Source organism: Phasianus colchicus, chromosome 6 (assembly GCF_987193195.1).
Source record: "Phasianus colchicus chromosome 6, bPhaCol1.hap1.1, whole genome shotgun sequence".
Taxonomy (NCBI): domain Eukaryota; kingdom Metazoa; phylum Chordata; class Aves; order Galliformes; family Phasianidae; genus Phasianus; species Phasianus colchicus.
The window spans coordinates 25,642,043-25,655,118 of NC_143441.1; the positions used below are offsets into that span (position 1 = coordinate 25,642,043).

At 39.0% G+C, this 13,076-nt stretch overlaps 1 protein-coding gene across 1 annotated transcript in view; it reads left to right on the plus strand.

The window, feature by feature from the left end:
• The first annotated feature begins 348 nt into the window (after window positions 1-348).
• Window positions 349-13,076, plus strand: part of AGMO (alkylglycerol monooxygenase) — a 186,469-nt gene continuing 173,741 nt past the window's right edge. Inside the window, exons 1-2 of the mRNA XM_090142729.1 lie at window positions 349-557; window positions 6,870-7,000. Of these exons, the coding sequence (XP_089998855.1) occupies window positions 453-557; window positions 6,870-7,000 (236 nt within the window). The 5' untranslated portion in view covers window positions 349-452. The remainder of the gene's footprint in view (window positions 558-6,869; window positions 7,001-13,076) is intronic.

Sequence of the window (13,076 nt, forward strand, 5' to 3'; positions counted from 1 at the left end):
CTGGCCTTGAATTCCTCCAGGGATGGGGCATCCACAGCTTCTCCAGGCAGCCTGTGGTTCTGCCTCACCATTCTCTGAGTAAAGAATTTCCTCCTAACATCTAACCTAAATATCCCCTCTTTTAGTTTAAAGCCCTTGCCCTATCACTATTAGACCGTGTAAAAAGCTGCTTCCCTTCCTGCTTATAATCTCTCTTCAAATACTGGAAGGTCATCTACACAATGACACACTGAAAACTAATAAGAGAAAAGTCTGCATAGCAGCATGATTCCAAAAGTAGGCAGTTTCTCAGCGCCAAGGAGAAACGAACCGAGGCCGCGGGGATGGGCTAAAGGCCAGAGCGGGCGCGGCCGCGATGCCCCCGCGCAGCGGGCGCAGGGAGGGCCCCGCTGTCAGCGCACCTGCGGCTGCCGCAGAGCCGGGTCGGCACGGCGCGGAGCGGCGGCAGGGCCATGGGCACCACGGCGGGGCAGCAGCTTCGAGCTCTCTTCTACGTGCTGTCGCCCGGCGAGAGCTCCTTCCGCACGCTGGAGGAGGTGCCCGACTACGTAGAGAAGGTGAGAGCCCCCTCCCCTCCTCTTTCCCGGCGGCATCCTTTGCCGGCTTCTCCACCCACCCTGTGCCCAGGCACCACCTGCCTTTTTCCATAGGACTGGGGAAGATGTGACCGCAAAAGGGCACCCAAACTAGGATGAAATACCTTATCTTTCACTGTCTGCAAGCTGTGTACTCTTCTAATGCATTATAAATGAAGGCTTGGATGCTTACTGCTGATAGCAGGAGGTAGAGTTTTCAGAGGAGCAGCCCACATCTGAGTGTTGATGTTAATGCCGTTCAAATTGGCAGTGCTGAGTAAAGCAGAAAACATGACACTGTCAGGCTGTTCAGGCCAAGATCCTACCTCTGCAGATCAAAAAGTCAGCTCTCAGCCCTTAAAGTTAGTACCACCAGCTCAAAGAAAAAAAAAAAAAAAAAGAAAGAAAAAAACTAAACAAACAATTCATATTCAAAAGAAAAAAAAAAAACCTACAAAGATTCTTTAAGAGAATGAAAATAAATATTTGTGTTGGGACAGTGCTGTCTCCTATAGCTCTGAGGCAAGAGTACAGAGGTCAAGTGTGAGAGCTCCCTTGGCAGCAGTGTGTCACTTTCTCCCCTCCTACTCTGCTGGCGTATCTGCTTTCATGGAGGTACCTTTGCTCCCTTCTGTCCTACCAATTGCACATATTTATCATGGCACGTATCTTGAACTGCCGTGCAGTAGCTGCTATTGGGCTGTAGTGGGGGTGTTATGGGGTTGTGCAGTGCTGTCAGCAGCTTACCAGGAATCTCAACATTCAGCAACCCACTGCTGATGGTGGCTATCAGCAAACATTGTCCCTTTGGACAGGATAAGCAGACAGCTGCTGCAAATCCAACCTGTGCATACAGTGTCTGGTTGAGGGACTGCCTTCCTCAGAGGTGTTGTGCAACTAAGCTATAACGTGATGGTCAGGAGGTCTGTCAAGAGCCTGACAGTTTTGCCTAGTCAGCTGATTGTTCCCTCCAGTTCTACCTGTTGCCTTTCTCTACCTCTTTTACTGTTCCCACATTTTCAGCTGAGTGTCAAACATTTTCTGGCCAGCAACATTCCTTAGCATTCCTGGTTTTCATTCTGCCGTAGAAGCTTGTTGCATATTCTGCTCAGAACTTGTCCTAACCCATTATTCCCGGTACTGAGCACACAGTTAAGAATATTTGCAGAAGTATTCTTAATTAGCATTATAGAAATGCCTGTAGGTTTCTGCTGTTGTATGGTTCTCTTATGATAAGTTTATAAGGGAATGTGTATTCAGCAAAAAACACAAAAAAAAGGTTTCTCAGAATAGTTAAACTTCCTGTAATTGCTTGTCTTGGAATAGTTTTAGCAGGAATCCCTATTGATGTATTTGTTGTTGGCTGTATGGTCTGTCATGTACCAGATAATGTTCCTAGCTCATTAGATCACATAATGCTAGCTGTGTGGATATGCACCTTCTGTCTTTAGAAGGGTAAGGAACCTTCAAGTTCATTCGAATAGTCATTTTGTAGGAGCAGCTCCTTTGAGCTGGACTTAGTCATGTAGTTACATCTGTGAGGCAAATGACAGAAATGGTGAAGCAGCTCTGATTTTGAAAACCGAGTAACTTAGCCTAACTTGTTCAATGCACTTTCTTGCTGTGGTTATATTGCTTCAATTTTCAGAGGCAGAGAGGTTCCTGATTTCTGCACTATGCTCTGTTTGTTGGCATAGCTGTATGTGAAGGCCCTGGGTACCATTCAAAATATAGGCTGATCAGTTACCAAGACCTGTAAGCAAAGCTCTGCAGTAGGGATGTGGAGAAATAACCCTGATAGCTGGTCTACAAAACTCTGTGACAATGGGTCCAAATTATGGACCACAGTCATGGAATTTTTATTTGGGCTTTTGTCATGTAGGCTTTGACAGCCATGATTCCCCCTTAGTTCAAGAAAGTGAAGAGAAAGTACAAGTTAGTTGTATTTCCCCAGGTTAGAAGACCCGCACTCCAACAAGGGATACCAGTATTTATCTTGTCCTTTTGCAAGCATCCTCTGCTGTGGATCTAAAAATATACTTCCATGCTCCGTTTCTTGGATTCTCTCACACTTAGTAGATGGGTGGAGGCAAGACTTTTTGATCATTGTTTTCATGAACAGAAACAATTTAACTTCTTGTTATGTTCTAGAATTATCACTTATGCTTAGTAAAGACTTTCCTGTAGTCAGACCTGAGAGGAGAGTGCACTGGTTCCTTCTGCTGAAAGCTCCAAAATGGAAACATTAAACTTAGTAATTACTGTTTTTCTTTGCTATTTATTCTCTACTTTGTAGAGCCTAAAGATTAAGTTCACATTTACACTCAATTCACATTTTTAGGCTTTGCTTCTAAATAATGAGGCACAGAACCTGCTTATTTAGTTCTACGTGAAAGTTGAGATTCTTACATTATGAGGACCCGGGACTTTAAGAAAACAAAGTTTCAAGGCTTGCAATAAAATGGTGAATTTATGCTGAGTTTCAACTGAGAGTGCTATTTTCTTGCAACTGTATGAAGTAAAAATTGGTTTAAAATGGTCCTTCGCATTCTCTAAGTATGGGTTACTTGTAAGGGAAACTCTCTTACTCGATGTAAGACTTTCAATTTATGGCTCAGTTACTCACGAAACCCACAAAAACTAATGTAAATCCCCTTTAGCATTTCTGGTGATGGATGAAGAGAAAGAAAGTGGAAACAGAGTAAAACATTTATAGATCAGAAGATATCAAAACGGGCCAGCTGCTGTCTCTGACCCAGGAGTCAAACAGTGGCTATTGCTTAATTTTGTGCCAGTCTGCTTGCAGAGGCAATACTTTAAAATTTTGCCAGAACTATCTATCCTATAAATGTCTTTATTGTCATTATAAATGAGAAAAAAAGAAAAAGAAAAACAAACAAAAAACAAAACAAAACACCAAATCAACAATCAATCAAAAAGACTACTAGCCAAACAAAACAAAACAAAACAAAACAAAAAAACAGAATAAATGTTTAGGCTACTGGAAATTATTGTCTGCTTTATTGACTGCCTCCTTTTTTCCAGTTTTAATTGTTACCCTTCTGATGTCTTATACCTCTTCCATTTGCTTTTGTTTGTATGGTATCTAACTCGCTGAAATCCTGACCTGTGAAAATAACTATTAGGTATATGTTCATAGAAATAGTACGTGCTAGTCTTGATGCAGTTGATCACTTTGATCTGCTTTGAACACAGCATAATGTGGATGTATGGGAGAGAGGTAATAATTTCTTAGATACTAAAAGGTATGTCATAAATTTTACAAGCTCCTTGATGGGCAGGGGGTTAAGACTGCCTGAATGTTTCTTTATCCTCTTTACTCTGACACTCCCTATTTGTAAGTCAAAAAGTGCTGTCAAATCTTGGCTGCTTCACAGCTTCACAGTGGGAAGAAAATATTTAATGAAGTCAATGGGAAAGAAGTTGTATTAGTATAAAGTCAAGTATTTTAACCATTTCAGAAGTTAGTAGGTAAAGTGCTACACAGAATACAAGCATCATATAATACCTGTGTACTACTTTCATTTCATGAAAAAAGAATTCCAGTTAATTTGCTCTGAGTCTGTTCAATTTGAAGTGCAGCTTCTGCTGCTCGATATCTATAACTTCAAACCTGCCTATAGTCTATGCTAGAGATGACTCTTAATATTGTGGTCAAATATTCCTTAGCTGTTCTTACTAAGACCATTTTTATCTCTGCTAGTTGTGCAAGCACAATTATCTGGCCTGTTTGATAAGCTAGGGATCTGTTGTTTGTTCTTTTTCTTTTAGTTGCTATAGCTAAACACAACATTAATAATCGTATTTACCTAGAAATGAAGGAATTAAAACAAAACAAGAAGCATTTATATTTTTCTAGAATCCTTCAATGATATCAAATGGAGGGTGGCTTTTTATTGTTTCAAGTATCAGAAGATTTACCACACTGTTTTTGCTGGGAATTGTTTAGGCTTTATCCTTAGGTTTTCCTTTGCTTTCAAAGGTTTTATATCATCAGCTAGCATGTATCCCAAGGAGGCCTTTAGATATCTAAAATGCAAGCTAGGCATCGAAATTAAAAAGTGCCATGTTGATATTAATCTCCGTTCATCTGTTATTGTAACCTAACCCTGAGCTGCTGCAGTTTATGAACTTTCACATTTCCTAGACACTATAAATCTCTTCCTGCTTGCATGGTTTGAATCATCCCATTCTTTTTCGACTGAGCAGTCTGGTCTATATCCATCTTAGTCTCTTTGGTGTCCCAGCCTGGTAGGAATTCCCAGATCATGTCTCACTTGGCAACAAAAATGAGCACCCTCCAAAATGCAGTGGCATTTGCAGAAGCATCATGCTTCTGCCATGAAAATATGGTATAGTGGCACTATGAAGGGTTTCAGTGTGTGGATCCACATGTCTGCAGGTCACTTGAAGGGGGCAGTGATAGAAGGCTAAGAGGGACATGACTGACGATATGCTACTTCCAATTAATGGTGGGATAAAAACTCATTGGTGTTGCATTTCTCTATCCCTTAAAAACATGGTGGGAATTTTATGCCTATAATACCACAGAAAAGGTGACCTAAATTTTCCTACAGAGTGAGATGGTTTAAGGAATGTTTATGTGCACAGAGATCTGAGAGAACGAAAATTGCTGCTTCCTATTTTTGTTGCTGCATAACCTTTTATGGTGGAGATGGTGGTTGGTGGGGGCTGATCACTGCCTCATCATCACTTTTTCCTTCCATGAACTGCAAGGACTGTTAGGACTTCTGTGTTAATAAAAACAAAACAAACAAACAAAAAATCAGCAACAAACAAATAAACAAAAACTCCTGAATGCATGTGCTCTGCCAATTACTTCTGGTCAATCTTTTTTCATTCTTCAGGATGCTGATGAAAATTTGAAAACAGCTGTAGCAAAAATTTGAAGCATTACATTGTCATAGTAGCATTGCAGTCCTATTACTAGTTATGCCCATACCTTTCACTGGGGGGCGCTGTTCTTGTGTGTTTTCAATTTGTCCATAGATCTGAGACTCAGGATATACATTCTGAGTTAAATCCTAGACTGAAGTGTTGTTACTGAAAAATGCTTGTCTCGCACAATATTGCAGTTCACTTCTGGAAGGCTGAAAATGATTTGAGAGCTAGTGCCAACACAAAAGAAAAAAGAGTGCATTGCATCATTGCTACTTGGCCAAGATCAGAATGGGCTTCATAGTTAATTCACATAGTTCCTAGGTTCTCTGGTGAAAACTCATACAGAAGAGCGGTTACTATCAGCAGCGAAAAACATGGCAACAGATAGGCCAGCTAGAAAGAAACTCACATTAATATCTCTTTTAGATGGTGTTGTTGGATGCTGGATTCAGTAGCTGAACACTATCAAAAAAATACATAACAAATTGAAAGCAGATTCTGTTTTACCTTGGGGTTAGAGGTGTCCACTAATGTTGCTTCTACCACTGATTTACTTAAATATGAGAAGTGAGTTTGGAAAGACTTTTGTATTTTGTTTTGTTGCTGTTTAAGAATTTATGTGCAGATAATATAAATTTATATGGCGTGGGGTTATTGCACTGGATTTATGCTGGCTGTATATATGAAATGACAGCCTAGTAGGTTGTACTTGTTTATAAAATCCATGAGGAGCGTTACTGTATTTATCAGGGTGAAATAATAGCTAGAAAGATGACAGTCAACCTGTAGTGGAAATGCTGTCACAGATGGATTGAGTGCCTTGTAGGAAGGTAAGGCCACCCAAGGATGATCCTGGCTTTACCCCTCCTGGACTTCATTTAAGGGTTGGCAGTGGAGGTGAGGGTATCTCATCTGGAGATCTCTGCCTACCTGAGGGCCTTACAGGACTTTTGAAGGTAAGCAGTTTCTTATTTCTGCGCCCACTGCTGTTGTATTTGAGTGGATCCTCACTCACTGTGGCCTGGTACCTTTCTGCTCTGTTGCGCTTTCCATCGCATTACACAAGCTTAGAAGTATATGGTGGCATGAGATGCTCTTTGAATCATAGAATGGCTTGGATTGAAAGGAACCTTAAAAACCCAATACAAACAACCAGCTGTGGGCCACCTACCAGATCAGCCTATTCTATGTTGGCCCCTTCCAACCTAGGGGTCTCGAATGCCTCCAAGAATAGGGCGTCCACACCTTCTTTGGGCAGTTGTTCCAGAGCCTCACCACCTTCTGAGTAAAAAGTTTCTTTCTAAGGACTCTGAAAAGGTGGATCTAATCCTGCTTGTACCGTGATTTCTTTTTTTTTCCATTCTTTTGCAGAGCATTCCATTCTTCATTGCTTTTATTGTGTTAGAGTTTGCTGTCAGCTGGGTTCAGCAGCATAAACTGCCAGGTCGGATCAACGATGGCATAAGTTCTCTTTCATTGGGTATCCTGTCTCGACTTCCAGAGTAAGTATGCATGTTATATTAGCTTAAAATCATTTTCAAAGTTCTTTGAATTCAGTCATTATCTTGTCTGATTTCAGTGGAGTGCTAAAAGATTTTAATGCTTGAGAGAAATGTAAACACAATCACTATTTTTTCTCTTCTGCGTAGAAGTCATAAGATTAACTTGAATTACTTCATGGTGAGTGTATTTTAAATAAATAGCTATTATTAAATACTAAATATATATTAATAGGGAATCTGACTAATTCTTAAGTGCTTTTCAGATACTCTAAATAATTCTGAAGAATATTGTGGTTTAGATCTTACTTTTCATTATGTGAACTTCCAGATGGTAGACTTTATTATGTTTTTTTCTGTTAAAGAGGGGTTAGGTTTCTGTTTCCTAGGTGTGAATTTACAGATTACCATCATTGCATATAATTTGTTCATTACAGGAAGAAAAGTTTCAATTATTTGGATCTGACTGTATAGTATATTTTCAGTTCTTTCCAATATTCCCACAGTTCTTTTTTGAATCCTCAACAGTTTTTCAGCCTTCATAGTGTTGATGTCTCAAATACACTCCATATTTCAGAAACTGATACATCAGTGCCAAGTAATGAAGTCATTTGTTCTCTATTTCTACTTTTTCTTCCTCTCTTTATATATCCCAGGTCCATGTTAGTCCTTGGAGCCATCTTTCATCCTCAAATACTTTTTTTAGGTTGTGGTTTACATTCCTCGTTCATAGGCAGTGTTCTTAAATTTGGCCACACATATATGGATGATATATTTGATCATCCTTAAATGTTTTGAATCTATGAAATGCAGTCTTCACTACTTACAGGTCCCTCATTCTTGTCATTGTGAATTTTACAATCTAAGTTAGTGATAAAATACATTTAAAAAGCACTGAAACAACAACAACAACAAAAAACATATTGACAAGTTATATCCATTTTCTTCTTACTTAAATTCTGAAATCTGCTAGTCATCCACTTTATTTATTGAATGTTTGAATTTGTACAGTATTTTTAGTCTTTGTAATAAATGAAAAGTGAGAAGTCTGTATTCAAACAATTTTATGCAAGACTTTAACAAGACTTGTGAACATGATTGTGAAGAAGGAACATTGAATTTGTTATATATTAAACTATGATAAATTACATATTTAAGTACTGAACTTGTGTGCCCTGAAACACAACACTAATGAAAACTTACTCTCATTTTCATGCAGCTAAAACGAGATAGTCCAAATACCATTTTCTTCAATGTATTCATATTTTTCTAGACAGTAGTTTACTTCAGATTTACCATATTTATTTTTCTTATCTGAAATATTCAGGGCTGATGAAGTTAAACATGGGGACTGAGATATGTATGATGAAGTTTAAATGGTTTTGTGAGGTCTTTTGGCTGCATTTAAGGAATACTAAAATGCTTCAGAGGCACTAATTCCTGGAACAAATGCTTGTTAAGAAAACTAATGTTGCATGTGTGGAACGCAGCTTAGCAAGGTGCTGAGTACTTTTATTATTTTGGCACTCAGTACTTTGCTGCAGAATTTGGCTTGTGGGCTAGGCAGTTTTCTTTTGGATAAGAAATATTTTGTAAGTTATTTCGAGTGAACGAAAGGATCCTTAAGGAACGCAAACTTTGTAGGACCAGGCAGATCTACAGGATCAGGACACTTATTCATTGATTTACCAGCACAAGAAGCCTCATGTGGGTCACTTGCACTATTCTCTCATGGCTGGACAAACAAGACTCTTCTCAGTGGCTCTTTTAAAAAAAAAAAAAAAAAAAAAAAAAGCTTTGAAATTTCTGACTGAATATCAAAGAAGCAGGCAAAAAAACCAGACCTTCTAAACTATTTAGTTGTATGTTAATATCAGAGTTCCAGTAGTGACTGCTTAGAGTAGATTCCCTTTTATAAACAAGAAGAGTTTGAAATGTTAGACTAGCTAAAAAGGCTTGAACTGAAAAAACAGAACAGTTTACCCTTCTGTCCTCTGCTTCCATAGTGTGAAAGAACTGGGTTGGAAAAAAAGTAGCACACACAAAACCCGTTGCTAAGATTTTCACTTCAGTCTTTCCTTTTCAGGAAGAAAAAAAGGTAGGGAAAGCTGACAGAAACTGCTAAAACAATATTTCAGCAGAACCCACAGCATCAGGGGAAATAGTAGTGCAAATCATTAACAGCTGAAGGTTAGATTAACACACCATTGATTGTATCCTCTCCCAGGGACTAATTTTCATTTTCTCAACTAGCAGCAATGGTTTGCCACTTCCTTAAAAAAAATCTGTGGTTGAGTCTAAAATGGTGGGCTTGAGTCTATTAGTTAGAATGAAGCTTCAGATGCGTCACTGCATGGAGGTCTTTAGATTTTATGGAAAAATTAGGAGTCACAGACCATATTCATCCTGTGAGCATGTTTTTCCATTTCACAGTCTGTATAACAAGTACTGCGTCTCTTCAGGGAAAACAATATTTATTCAGTGTTTCTTACTTCATTGTTGGAGAAAATGCAAATCATAAATTATTGATATTTGTTTGCCAAATAAAAAAAAATATATATATAGGTGCAAGAGGAAAGGTCTAATCAGACAAGGTAATGTGTTTTGTTTTAGACTTATTAAACTCTACAGCATGCAGTAAGAAAAATTGCTTTGCATATGCATATCATTTCTTCTAAAATACTCCATGCGTTTCTTAAATATAATTTTCTCTGCTTAAATACATACTGTGCTTCCCTCTGCATGTGTAATTGCTAGATTTTATATACAAAGAAAAGTAATTTGGAAGAAATGGTAAAACTTGAATTATTAACCTTATTCCCTGCAACTTAAATGTTGGTGGTTAAAAAATTTCTGAGAACTTTATTCTAAATAAGTAACTAACTTCTCTAACAAACCATTGCCAGGAGGCTTGAAATGCTGCTTTAAAAATATTGTCCCAAGAGAAAGTTTATTTTTGGTATAAATATCCTCTATACAAGTATGTGCATTATTTAATATTGGCCCATTTCTTCTTTTAAAGCAGCAGAACATAAATCAAATCAGAAAGTGTTTGGGGGATAACTGAGGCAGGTATATTTTCTAACTAGTTGGGAAAGTGTCTGTTCTTTATGGTCATGCTCAATTTCCAGCTTTTAGAGCACAGATCTGCAACACAGTCATAGTGTGTGTGCAAATTTATATGTCTAATGGTTTTGTCAGTCAAATCTGCAATGAATTCCCTATTTCTGAAGAGAACACTACACATTTTTGTATTAAATACTTCACTTTTTGAAACAAGGAAGTTTAAAGTTCTCTGAAGTGGTGCTGAGCAACAGAAAGCAGAAAATGCTTTTGGGTTAGTTCACATTCTGCATCTCAGATACTCAGATGCACATCAGCAGTAGTTGATTCAGAGGAGCACAAATCCTGTTTCTCCTGTAAACCAATACAGTTCAGTTCTGTACAGATCTGGATTTTACATAATTCTTTTCCAGAAGCAAGATTGAAGGGGTGGTTTTACATACATTTTAGGCCAAAACTGCTGCCAAATGAAACACCCTTTCCTGACTTGTATTCTGTTTGCTTATTTCTGTCTCTGATCTTTCTTTCCCCTTTAGCCAGCATCAGGATTTGTGTTGCTCTGTGGTGAAGCGGCCCAGGAAGCACACTGAGCACCTTCCCCCATCATACGAACCTGAATCAGTTCACAAAATCTTGTATCAGAACAAGAAATGTGCATGGAAAAAAGCAGTTGGGGTAGCAAGACTAATAATATTTGATTCTTTCGTTGTAGTACTGAGTTACCCACTTCTAAATGTATGTAAAATTGTGGTCTGAAAACAGAACCTCTCAATGCTTAATTAATAACAGTGTGCAGAAATGATTAGAATGCACTTGGTTGAGACTGGTGCAAGCAATTCACAGCCCCGTGCATTCCTAACAGAATGCAAAATACTCGCCTGCATTAACACATCCATTTAACCTAAGTCGTGGCTTCCTAAAATACCTCCTAGATACTTCACTGTGCTTAAGACTGCAGAAAATTATCATCTCCTAAACTAGTGATTGTATCTCTTAGAAAAAAAATTGATATGTGCAGTCTCTTGTAAATTATAATTTTACTTCAAGACTTATTAGCTACATTTTTCTCCACATCTGTTTGAATAAAGCTTTGGACAGCTGTTTACTTAGACCATGGTCAAATGTGTTGCTTCTGGTCCAGCTGCCCCTTCAGATCTGCCAACATAACTGTGCATTTAATTGCTCCCTAACCTGGTCCTGACAAAGTGATCCAGCTAAAAGCAGAAACAAAAGCCCCCCAAGAACTATAAAAGAGGTGTTTAAGCTCAGCTGCATTCATTTTGACAGAGCTGGGTCAGGGAGCAGCTATGCATGCAATTATGGTGGCAGGTCTGAGGGCTGGTAACCACCAGACTTAGGGCAGTGATGAGCAGATGGGGCCAAAATGGGAAGGTAATCGTTTAACCTGATTAAATAGCAAGGCTGCTGAGCCCCTACACCAACCGTACTTCTGGCTACTGAGCTTCTTCCTATGTTCACTTACATAGTCACCCCTTTCTCTTGTGTTGGTTAAGATGTCTATCTGATCCCTTGCTAAGGCATTTCAGATCAGTATAGGAGCAAATGGTATTTGCTTAACTGCAGAGAGATAGGCAGGCGAGCAGAACTAGCAGCCAGCAGCTGGACTGGCTTAGTCTCCACTGCAGCTGCATACAACTCCATGACTTTAGCAGTTGTCTATGGCAATTTGGACACTGCCTGTCAATAGATGTTTCCATAAAAAAGATTTTAATAGGTAACTAGATTGAAGAGACAGAATCTACTCACCATCCCATTCGTCCGTCTCTTCAAACAAGTTGCATAGTTATGTATTTCATAATAATATCCTCCTGGCTGCACTGTCTCATATGCTCTGCTAATTGTTCCCACATTTTGCCAAAGGTCATAGCCCTCACAGCTCTGTAAGAATAAGTTTTGAAATAAGTCACTAATTCTCTGTAGGTAAAACAATTAGAGTAAGATAAACAGCATCACAAAGTGGGTATGGCTGTGCATAGGAATTGGCAGCGTTTTCAGCAGGCAGACCTGACTCTGGAAGGGAATTTTCTAACTCAGTTCAATTAAACTCATAGCAGGAACTATACATGGACATTCTTGGTTTGCTCTAATTCCTTTTTGTTGTTGGCCTACTTCTCATCAATGAATGGAGTGGGGCTAACTCAGTAAATACTTGATTATTTAATCCTCTTGAATATTGCAACTTTCTTGCTATCCTGGTTTAACACAGCTTAATAAATCTGGTGTAAACTATACTGGCTTTGCAAAAGTTTGAATCTAGCTGTTCCCGTAAAAGATGCCAGAGCTTTCTGCCTGCAACCATATGTTCATCACCACCTCCCTGCACCCCGGTTATCATCTCCACCTCTGACAGTGGTGGGTACTCCCCTGGGCAGATCGGTGACATTCAGGAGTTTGAATGGAGAATTTTGCAAACCTGGTTTGTTTTGTTTGAGACATTCTGGAGAGCGTCTGTGTGAGCACAGCTCCTGGCAGAGCCAGGAGTACCAGTGAGTAGCTGTGGACAGCCTGGTGTGCATAGCATGTGTGCTACTTTCTGGTGATGACTAAGGAAAGCTCTGAGCCAGAGCTTAAGGCTCCAAAGTTTCTAATGAAATGATGTATAAGGTACTAAGCATTAAAGGGCAGAATGTAGGAGAGAGTTTTGGGAGAATCAGGATGTTCTCAAACTGATTGACTGAAACAACTGGTAGTCTCTACGATGATGTTCAAGAGCTTGCCATGTTTCACGCAAACCTGTCAGGAAGCCAATTGCTCTTTTGAGTTGTAACTTCTTACTAATGAGACAGCAGTTTTCAGAATTTGTATTTGTTTACATTTTTAGTGCTGCGTCACTTCTTATTTTGTTGACAATGGGCCAAATAAAGGTCTCTGAATTCATGAATATTAGAGCCCAGTTTTGCACCCAGCATGACTTTGAAATGTAAAAACCATCTGTTAACATTTATTCTCAGATGTATTTGTGCTCTTCTATGAAAAATACAGGCTATGAACTGAG